This window comes from Barbus barbus (assembly GCF_936440315.1).
Source record: "Barbus barbus genome assembly, chromosome: 46".
NCBI classification, from domain to species: domain Eukaryota; kingdom Metazoa; phylum Chordata; class Actinopteri; order Cypriniformes; family Cyprinidae; genus Barbus; species Barbus barbus.
The window spans coordinates 14,435,110-14,446,926 of record NC_136724.1 but is presented as its reverse complement, the minus strand read 5'-3'; the positions used below and the strand labels follow the sequence as shown (position 1 = coordinate 14,446,926).

General features: G+C 35.5%; 1 protein-coding gene across 1 annotated transcript; it reads left to right on the top strand.

The window, feature by feature from the left end:
• Positions 1 to 415: 415 nt before the first annotated feature.
• Positions 416 to 11,473, top strand: LOC306864892 (protein Aster-C-like). Its single transcript, XM_079409175.1, has 18 exons — positions 416 to 605; positions 1,103 to 1,204; positions 1,515 to 1,650; positions 1,787 to 1,887; positions 2,029 to 2,124; positions 2,244 to 2,324; positions 4,071 to 4,195; positions 4,306 to 4,465; positions 4,860 to 5,019; positions 5,105 to 5,251; positions 5,743 to 5,861; positions 6,957 to 7,099; positions 7,209 to 7,312; positions 8,202 to 8,372; positions 9,194 to 9,263; positions 9,862 to 9,981; positions 10,052 to 10,157; positions 10,368 to 11,473. Exons 2-18 carry the CDS (start codon positions 1,112 to 1,114, stop codon positions 10,434 to 10,436), a joined length of 2,001 nt encoding a protein of 666 aa, XP_079265301.1. The 5' UTR covers positions 416 to 605; positions 1,103 to 1,111; the 3' UTR covers positions 10,437 to 11,473.
• Positions 11,474 to 11,817: the final 344 nt, after the last annotated feature.

Genomic DNA, 11,817 nt, shown 5'->3' with positions numbered 1-11,817 from the left:
ATACATTGTTTAACTACAATTTCATAAATTTTATAAATCGAAATTATGAGGGGTCTGCTGTTGATATGCTTACCTCAACTGAACGCGATTTGTTAGCAAACTTGCATGAAAATTCCGAAATGTTTGTATAAACATACATTAGGCCTATAGCCTACTTTATTTGTAAAAAGATATAGTATTTTGAACATATTTTGAATTCTGAATATGTAATTAATAAAATAGCTACAATAAATGAATAATAATATAAATATAACTGTCTAAAATAAATTAAATATTTTGTCAACTTCTTAATATTTAATTAAATATAAGCGTTATAGCCTAGATTAAAATAATAATAAAAAAAAACCTGAAGGAGGCTCCTCGATGTCATACGAAAAATATGCAAATACAAAAGTGTGCTTTTGTTGCCAGGTGTGAGTAGGACGGTCGCAACTATCGAGACAGACAACACCGCAGCACGCCAACGACACTATCACTTCTGTCGGAGGTTTATGAGCATTTGGAATATCTGCGACGATCGAAGTCCATAATAACCCCCTCACAACCCCAGTTTATAAACGCCTGGATCCCACATAACCAGGAATTACGGAACACTGCCTTCTCAGGTATGTATTTTGTAGGCTATATGAAAATAAGCCTTTGATAAGTCTTTCCTTCACACTTATGTTTTTTCTCTTAATGTTCTTGTTTCTGCCAATGCTCTTTATCAGCATCTGTGGTTCAATGATAAAATTAAGAACATTCAATTTTATAAAAGGTTCTTTATAGTGGAAAAAACGTTCTTTAGATAATTAAAATGTTCTTTACAAATAAGAAAAATGGTTCAAATGGTTCATTTAAAAGTTCTTTGAGGATCCTAAAATGGATTTTATTGGCATAGCTGAGAAAATAGCTTTTTTTATTTTTGAGAGAGAGAGAGCTTTGGGAGAAAAAGTACTATTTGTTCTAATTTGCAGAAAGAAATTCTAAAATATTTGTGGCACGGTCAAATAAAATACGTTTAGTGATATTGGTTTCGTTAATAGCCAGTAATTCAATCTAACTTATTTAAAATGTGCTATGCAAAAAAACTTTCATTACCACTAAGTTTTTACTTCACCAGGTGAAAGACATGACCCAAACACCCAAACAAGTGACAGCCAATGAGCTCACACAGGACAACAATCAGTCTGGGGAAGGCAAATGGAGCTCAGAAGAACAAGAGGTGAGAATGAATATGCTCCACGCTTTTGTTAAGATAAAATCTGTAGAGGTCACATGGCAGTACTATATTAACTTGATATTGTAGCAGAATGATATTGTACAGTTTGCTGTACTTTGTCCTGTAAAAGATTACAGACACTGTATCATGAGATTACACAAATGGCATTGATTGCTAAATGTTGTGAGATATTAGTAAGCTCTTGGGCATGTGAAACACGTTCCTGGGAGCGTGCAGTTTTTATAGTTTCAGATTCACAAACATTATTTCACAAGTTAATTTATTTATTTATTGCTGTGATTGTACCTCACAGGGCCTGGACGTCAGTGGGCAGTCCATAGCAGCACCTCAGTCACCTGAAGCATTGCTCTACACTAGTTATAAACAGAAGAGTGACGAGTTTCGGAAGTTATTCAAAGAGGTGCCAGAGTCTGAGAAACTAATTGCAGGTGAGACTGATAGAGGGAGACAGAGAGATAAAAAACAAATAAACAATGTAAAAATATACTCTACTGAAAATGTTTGTTGGCAGAGCCACAATATTTGTATATTAGATGTTGTTTGAATGATCCTTCTTTTCCCTAGACTACACCTGTGCTCTCCAAAAGGATATCTTGTTACAGGGACGCATCTACCTTACTGAAATTTTTTTATGTTTCTACAGTCAGGTTTTTCGTGGTACAAAAGTGAGTTCCACAGAAAGATTATATTATATATTCACTGTACCTCTTAAATGCTGCTATTTGAGCATAGCCAAGATACAATTTCTTTTATAGATTCCATCGCTCTGCTTTGTGAAAAATGACAATAAACTAACTTTATCTTAGATCACAGTAAATATGCAGGATATCATCTCAATGTCACGTGAGAAGACAGCCAAATGGATACCAAATGCCATCCAGATCAGTACTAATTCAGAGAAGGTGAAATTCAGAGATCAAAGGTTTTACATTCCTATTTTTTCTTATTTATGAAGATACATCAAATCTTATTTTTAAAAAAAATATAAATATATATATATATATTTTGTGATTTTCAACAGTTGTTCTTCAGCTCATTTTCAGCAAGGGAGAAAAGTTACCTTGGCATGTTTCGGCTTTGGCAGAATGTTCTAATGGAGAAGGTGATTTCTTTCTTTTTAACCACTATCGTTCAAACATGTTTCCACATGACAGATTATTCAATTATTCTTTACATGTTTAGGCTACAATATTGTAAAAAAAATACAATAGAAGCCCAATAGAAACCATCACAGAAATTCTAATGGTTTCCATTAAAATACCATTATAAACCACTAGCTTTTTCCAGTAAAACCATTACAAAATTCCTTTTTGTAGTGTGTTTTGGACATTTTTCCAATAGGATTTAACATCCCACCAATAGAATCCATCACATACCAGTAGACACCATTATAGCTTCCATTAAAACCAATACAATTCCCATCATAACCATTAAATCTATTACATTTTCTATTGTGTTTTGGGCAGGGTTCTATTGTTTTTTTCAGCAGTCTACTTGCTTGGTTGTACAATACTGTACATTTCTACTCTATTAATATATATTCTCAAGAACCCCTCCTTTATCAATTTTAGTCAATTTAGTCCATTTTAGTCCTATTTAGTCAGTCTCCATTGCTAACACAACTATTTCTTTGTATTTGAGCCTAGTTGGTGGTTACAAATGTGGCATATTAATACCATGTGAGGAAAACAGACAGAATAATACCCTATAGACCTAAGGTCAGGGATATCCTTAAGTGTAAACAACCTAAATATGTAGGGTACACTTGAGGCAGCAAATGAATGTATAGTTCATTGACCCCACTGAGGCGTGGCTTTCTTCATCTGAAAAGAGAAAATACTGACTCTTTCCTTACGCAAACGCGGAACTGCAGAGCTCAAATAACAGGAAAATTAGTATCGAGATATGATAAAGCAGATATGCTGTTAAAGGCAATGAATAACCCAGCACTAGGCGGCGCGGTTGTAGCTTGCATTGGCTTCCTGATCTAAAGAGCACAGGTTACTGGCGTCCAGCAGGTAGGTGACCAGACTTTACCCACCGTATAATTTAGAATATATTACACGCTGTGCTCTTTCTTTAAACATGTTATGTAATTATGAGTAGGTGGGGAAATTTTAGAGCTTTATGAAACCATCAAATGTTTTCGCTTTGGTTTGTTTTGTAAATGTGTCTGTGTCAGACGGCCTTGAAACAATGTTTTGCATTTCCTTGTGATTGTTTGGCCGCTTTTTTAACACGACGCGAATGTGTGTGAACTTAATACTTGAAATTATTTTTTCCATATGGCTTTATTGGCGTTTTTCAGTCACTTTTTGCCGAGTAACTCTTGCCTATGTCCGCTGATACGGTTTATTTACATTTACAGTATCGCTGTATGTCTCTACGCCTTATTTCCATGGTAACAGCAGTTTTCTTTTATTATATTATACAATTATATTTACGTCTACGGAACCATAAATTAAAATGAATTTCAGTCTCAGGAAAAATCCACCTTTTTATTGTAGTACTGTACTGCAATTTGGATCGATACTGGCTATATAGTACTTGTTTACTTATTCATTTTAGGGTTGTTTATTATTAATATTTTGTGCCAAATTAAGTCAGTGGTGCTTGTCATTTGCCTTCCAACAGATTTACTCCCTCATCAGTGAGGTGTGGAGCAGGTTAGGGCTGTTTTATCTTCAGGTTTAGATGAATATCTGTACAGGAACTTGAGGAGGCTTCAGCAAATTTCTTTTGTTTTCTTTTTTTTGTTTTCTTTTTATCCGATAGAAGCAAATGTGCCAACGGGTGGGGCGGAAACATGTGAATGTACATTGCTCAATGCAACTTTCCTGTCTTGCAGAAGCTAACCAAGTTGGAGCTGTTGCAGATGGTTAAGCAGCATTATGGCAACGACTTAGGATTGAGTCATGATGAAATGGAAAGCTTTCAAACATCAGTAGATACCGTCACACCTACCGTGCCCAGGTTAACTACATATGTGCACACACACCCAGTCACATCTTCACATGTCAGCACCTGTTTGGACAACTGAGACATCAGTTACTTGGTTTTTAGGCCCCATCTCTTTGTTGCAGTCTGAATATGCGTGGAGAGGATTACACCGGGAGGCCAGAAAGGCCCACATCGCTTCGTCTTCCCCAAGGGGAGCTGAATTCTTATGAGGCCACCACACCACAGGGAGATGACACACAGTCTTCAGTTGGACTGCAAAGCATGCTCTCAGCAAATGGAGGGGTACATTGACAAATATAGATGGATACAGATGGATTTTTCCTAAAATTGTTTGTGTAATGACTGGTGGGGTTGGGTGATACAGTGGGCAAAATTCTCAATACATTTCAGTCTTTAAACTATAAAGTTTAATGTTTAAGATTTTACCAGAAACATTTTAGATTTTTTTATGAACATTAAACATAATTATTTTATTTATTCCAAGTATATTTCATTAAAATATTATTTAAAATGTGCAGCAAAATCACTGTGAATATATTGTCAGTATTAAATATATCAATGGTCAACCCATCTAATCTTTTTTGCACTCTGCATTTGTTTTGCTTATAAAGAAAGAAAAGCACAATGTCTTTGAAATAAAGTTTAAGGTTTTGAACTTGTATTAAACTCTCAACAGGACGACACTCTTAGTACCCCATCCCATCAGCGCAGTCCAAATCTATCATTAAACCGCTCAGGGTCTGAACGAGTCTCTAAACGCTCCTCTCTCTCTCTGGATCTAAATGCCAATGAAGACCAGCTCTCGGATAACAGCAGATCAGACAGCCTTGAGGAAGGTGAGATGTGTGTGTGTGTGTGTGTGTGTCTCATTCCATGGCTGTGTTGATGCATTTTGCTTACATCAGTATTGATTTCTTGTAGTGGAAGAACGTGAGACAGCATCTCCAGTGTCTCAGGGAAGGCTGTTTGTGAACAGGGTCTTTCACATCAGTGCTGAGAAGATGTTTGAGCTGCTTTTCACTGATTCTAGTTTCACGCGGAGGTTTATGGATATCAGGAAGATCATAGGTTGTTTCTCTTAACCTTTTACCTCTCTTACTAATGATCTACTTTAGTAATCAGTCTGATTCCTATGTAGATGTGATTGGTAAAAATAGTGGTTTTCGTTTCAGCATATAGGCCTAGTAGATTTTGGTCCTCCAGAAATATTGTCATATTTTAGCATTTTGTTTTGTTAGTATTATTTATGTGCTATTATAATATAATTTTTATTAAAATGTAAAAAAAATGTTTGATAATTTTTTTTATTTTAACATTTGTGGTTTTATAATTTTTATATTTAGATTTAGCTTTTATATTTATTTATTTTCAGTTACATTGCAAGGCAACATTTCTAAGTTTGTTTTTCATTTTATTTATTTATATTAGCGCTATTTCACTAAAATACCAAAACTATGTTTTATAGGTATTTTAGTTTTGGTTAAAAATAACAACATTGATTTTTACATTTTATTGCTTTGCCATTCTGTTTATAGTAACAAAAGTGTATTACCTGACAGGTGCAAGCTCTACCTCTTGGCAAAGGGAGGCCTCTGGAGGTATGAAAAGGACTTTGAAGTACACCATCACCATTAATAACCCCCTGGTTGGCAAGTTCTCTACTGCAACAGAAACCCAGGTTAGAGTCACAACTCTATGGCTTTGCTTCAAAATCTAGCAAGCTGATTTGCGTGTCAAACAAATTGACAAAATTGTTGTATAACCTCATGGAAAGGCTGTGTTTAGTTGGTTGCACTGTCAGTTAATGTGCAGTATTTGGATATGTCAAATTTGTATTTAGAGACATGGCAGGAAGGAGCTGCGATTGTGGCTCTCAAGTTTCTGCGAATTCTGAGTAATGATGGGACCTTTGATAATTTTTTTTTTTATATTAGCACCTGTTGTTACCACTTTTATCTTGCGAATCTGACAAGTCGCTATATCTAGGTTAGTCAACTGTGCTTTGTCAGTTGTTTTTGTGTGAAATTAAATCCATGAAACAGTAAAGTAGTTTGCCAGAACCATTTAAACTGAACTTAACATACACTGTGGCATTTCAGCTCTTCGTTTGTGATGCATAGAATAATTTAAAAACATGTAACTGCTATTGTGTTTAAGACAGTTAATTAGACACTAAACAGCTTTTGTTTCCATTTATATTTTGCAACAATTAACATGTTTAACAATAAAATGACTGTAGGCGTGCTGCAATTACAAAATCACCTTCATCCAGTTATTTGATCTGATTGTGCTAATTGCATTTTAAAGTTGATGTAATCAATTAGATTAAATAATCATGTTTTACGCAATAAGGATCTGTCTGATGACTGTCTACATTCATACAATGAATATGTAGGATTAATTCTCAAATTTTCTTGTACGTACAGCAGAGGATTAAATAACATTGCATAATATCTATATGGACATGTAACTAAAGTCAATATAGCCTTGATTAATGGCTGTAAAAATTGCTAGTAAATATAGGCTATAGACTATATGGTTTCTTTAAAGATTTAATTTGTATATTTGCAAATATATTTGTTTATAGTCATAGTCTTGAATATTTAAGGTAGTCACTTTGTCCAAAATTTAAAGGAGAAAGTGTATTTCAATCCTAAATAAACTGAACAGAACCATATTTTGCAATCCTGACATCTGTATTATGCAGCTGTGTAAATTCATCCTGTGCATGTATGTGGAATATTTTCTGATTTCTCTTCTTTGTGTACTTTAGACACTATATAAAGAGTCGAGGGAGGGTCAGTACTACATGATAGATTCGGAGGTCTACACACATGATGTACCGTACCATGACTACTTTTACACCCAGAATCGCTACTGTATCATCCGCAACTCCAAGCACAAGTGCAGACTCAGGTAAGCTCATATCTGCACATCTAACTGCTTTTATTATGACTATGACACTGACATCACTTGATGTAAAAGCCATTTAGTAAATAGTTGAACTCATTATCGCTCTGTGCAGGATTTACACTGATGTCAAATACAAAAAGCAGCCCTGGGGTCTTGTTAAATCCTTTATCACGAAAAACTCCTGGAGTGGTCTAGAAGACTACTTTAGACACCTTGGTTGGTATAATGCAATTTATTTTTATCTTCCCTAACCCTCTATTTTCCCTCTTCACTTATCCATTTCACTTCTTGGTTTGTAGATCATGGCCATGTTTTACATGACTGAATGGCACTAATTATATCTAAGTCATATTTGATCTATATTATGTCACTAATTATATCTTTAAGTGTTACTTGTTTCACTTCAAAGGGTTTTCTTGTCCTTAACTTTATGTACTAAAATAATTAAACTAAAACTGGAATAAAAATTATATAGCAATTAAAAAATAAATAAAAAGACAAAAACACACTAAAAACTAAACTAAAACTTTAAAATTAAAACAAAATGTAAATATAAGGTCTTTCAAAATGTTAATGAATATTAATAAAAACCTATAAAAGCACAAGTAGCACTGCTTTATAGTGGCCCAGTCTGCAATCCATTGCCTTGTCTGAGTCTATATCTTCACTGCAAATCAAATCAAAGCAGAACAGCGTGTAAAACACTTCAAAACAAAATAACGATCTAAAGCTATAGCCCAAAACTAATGTAGATAAATTCAAATGAGCATAACTGCAGACTGTGCTCAATGTTTTTCTCATCGACTGGAAAAAAAGATGGCTAATAGCTTCTCTGCCATGGGATGTTGGATTAGGGAATCAAGAGTAATGAACATTAGTGACCTGATAAGAGTGCCTAGGGAGGGCAATTAGCAGCATGGATATGTCCGTTTCCTATTGGTGAAATGCATCAGTTAGATCCATTGCCTGCAAGGCCATTTAATTACTAAACTACAGGGTTGCCAAAAGCCAGATCCCTAATCGATCCACTGACCTCAAAATAACCATTCTGGTCTCACAGATTAATGCAGTTTCAATTATCTTCACCTCACAATGCACATTCCAGAGGCAGAGCTGCTAGAAGAGGAGGCAGAGTTGACTCAAGGAAGCGGAGATGCCGGAAAGACGGGTGGTTTGCGCAGGAGACGAAGAACTTACAGTCGCACCCTACAGGAACACATGAAACCAGGGAAGCAGTACAGCACAGACTCAGATCAGCAGAGAGCCGGCACCATGGGTATAAATATGTGTATTTTTAATCTCTGAATCCAATATCTATGCTACTAGGTAGTGGGTAGTACCGATTAAACCACCAGAAATTGTTTTCACACTAATAAGATGTTTATTTTGTGGTCTATGCTTTTTAATACTTAAGCAAACATTGAAGACATTAGCCCCTTTCACACAGTAATACCAGTAAATTGCAGTAAAATTACCGGAACGACAAAAATGCTCACACAGGTAAAGACGTTCCGTCTTTTTTCCGGTAAAGCGCCGTACACGCATCCGTTTCAAAATACCAGTAATTTCTGTGACCTCATTAACTAGAAATAACCTCTAAAGGGCTGCGCCTCGGAGGGGTACTTGGAGGGGTATACGCAATCAGTGTTTTTGTTTATGTTTTAATTTTTGTGTCAAACGTTCACATTCATGCAGCGCTTTTGGCCCAGAGACATCACATTTCAAACACGATTTCAAACCAAAAAACACAGCGCAGTGTAAATGCGTCATCTGCTTAAGAATGTTGTGATTGTCCCAGACTAGACGTCTTATGTCACTGCGTTCTGAACTTGTACGTGCTCATGCCAGTAATGTTTATTCTGCATTCACACACAGCATCATTCCAGCAATTTACTGGTAATGTTACAACTTCTCATACCGGTAAATTGCCCGAATGAATTTACCAGTATTTTTTGAAAAGGTCCTGTTCACACATGATCTCTTAACAGTAATTTACCGGTAACTTATCAGTAAAGTCTGAATGTGTGAAAGGGGCTATTGTGTATTAGACTTATAACAATTGGACATGCATTGCATGATTTGCATCTTACATTACAGGTGCCATGGATATAAAGAACACGGAACACAGATGGAACATCACTTTGATTGTATTTGGGATGAGCTTAATGTAAGGCTTTGTTCACTATATAAAGCGTATTTCACACCTCATGCATACAGTAAGCTGTGTGTAAGCTTAATGCTATGACACTGACAAAAGAACTTGTTTAGTACATTGAGTTTTTCCTCATTGTTTGTTAGAATGATTCTTAGAATTTGCCTATTGAGAGTTAATACTCTTGATTTGCACAAGGAAGGGGGGTACATTTACATTTAAATGGTAAATAGTCTACACCCAACAGAATTAGACTGCATATTTGACCATTAAATTCAGTCAGATTCACTGAATGGAAAGTGTGTTTGGAACTAAAATCCCTTAACCTTTCACTGTGTATTTCCTATGTTGCTATTTTGGAAAAGATTACATTGATAAATAGGTTCACGGTGCATGTTCTCAATATTTTCTGCTGAGTTCAGTGTGCTGCAGTGGCAAAAATAGAAACTCTGCTGTATGAATGTTGCAGCCTTTTAGCATGGTTGCCAAAATAAATATGTGCAGCTTATGGCTGGAACAATGAAGAAAAACTGCCAGTTTTTACAATGATGATTTAGAATGATGACTTAAAATAATAATGTGCTTATGAACATCACATTGTTTTGCCTCTCAGACTTTTTGTTCTGGTGGTTCTGAATTTGGGGCTGTTCTTTAAACTTTGGGCCATGGAAGATGTCGCTCACCGTTTGTATCAAAACACCAAGCACAGAATGAAGGAGAGAGCAGAGTCCAGGTAAAGGCTCTTTCACATTGTAAATTTTGTTTATTTTTATGAACAAAACTGACTTAATGTTTTTATATAGTTTAGCACCTGACTTAGGCCCCAGACATGGTATGCCACACAAAAGTCGAGAAGAAGCGCATTTACTGAGGGCAGTACTGCAGGACTCCATTAACCTTCTAGAACAGGTATGTTTGGGTGTTTTATTAAACACACCGTGGAATTACATGTAAATGCAAAATAAATCTGGTTGTTCACCATTACACATCAGTTAGAAGGTCCTTCCTGTCTAATTTGTCAGTTCTTTTGTTAGTCTAAACTGTAGCTCCATGCGGTATCCTGTTTGGCTGAGAAGTCTCTTATGTGATTGTTTATTTTTGCTGGTTCCTCCTCCACAGCTACGCAGTTCTCTTGTGGTGCTTCAGCAGAACTTTCAGGTCTACAACAGATCCTCCTCTCAGCTTTAAATGCCATTTAGTTTGGTGACCTGACAACACAAGGGTATTCTTCCCTTAAGACCTGTCCTCGCTGAGGAGCGTTGCCATAGGTACTGTCACCCCAGGGCACACTTGTAGCCATGTTCATCGTCTCTCTGGGCTATTTTGTTATGGTTGGATGTTTTTTTAATTTATTTTATTTTCAGTGCTGTTTTTGTCTTGGAGGGGATCTTCGCACTGGTACACTCAGTTTTGCGAGTTTCCTCTTGGATTTACTAACGACCTCGAAGCTGAAGTTGAAGTTAAACATTAAAGTAACAACAATGTAGCAGGTTTAAGCACAAGAGCTTCTCACAATCATGTTCTCAACTGCTGGATGCTACTGTAATTTGATGGACAGATTTTTTTCTGGACTACAGTAGAAGCCTTATAAAAGTAAAACGTCTCAGAGATGTAATGGATTCAGTGCAGTTGCACAGGGTCTTCACTGTAATTATGAAGGGGGCAATGCAGGCCCATTGCCTCTAAAGATCTGCCTAACATTTAGTCATGTGGCCTTTTTGTCTTGATTTAGATATTGATCTTGTTCTAAAATACCTTTGAGAATTTGTAAATGATTGCACCTTAAAACCTTATTAAAGCAGGGATCACTAATAACAAACGATTGTGCTTATTGAAATTGTAAAATGTTTGTAAGTTCTGAATGTTCATCAGAATTTTTACTGTAAAGAAGGTTTACTGTAAAGGATGAGTGGTGATGTTTTAAATTGTTTACACTCTTGGTCTTTAAAATACCACTTTTGTTCAGCTTTTAGGGACTGTATTGTCACTGTGAACTAAATTTGTAACACATTCATGTAAATTATTTCCAATGGGAAAAGTGTGGTAATTTATCAAAAAGAATGTGTAATCCTCCAGCATTTAATTCTTTCACAGAAAAATATGTAAGGGGTGAATGTGTATAGATGTCTATTTTTCTGCATAGATTGAACATTTTCTTAATTTTTTTTTTTTTTTAAATAAAATCTCTGAACCTATTTATAAATAAAATTCCCATGGCATTACAATGTTCAGTTTGTGAAGCTTATGCTTTTTGTTGAGATTTTGATTTTGGTAACCTCAACATCAAATATCACAACATTGTTACATTATGACTATTCATCCACAGGGAGGTGACAACATACGCCTTTCCCGTCTGTCTGGGTCTCTAAAACAAATTAAAAGTATACATTTGCATTTTATTTATTTACTTTAAAGTGTGTTTATGTAAATAAACAGAAAATGAACAACATTTTTAGGTTTTAAAAGGCTGCAGACGTGCATGCTCAGGTCACATGTACGTTCTGTCAAGGAACTTTATTATTATTTATAAATAACTTGAAATATGTTGAATTTTATGTTTGTTGAGAAG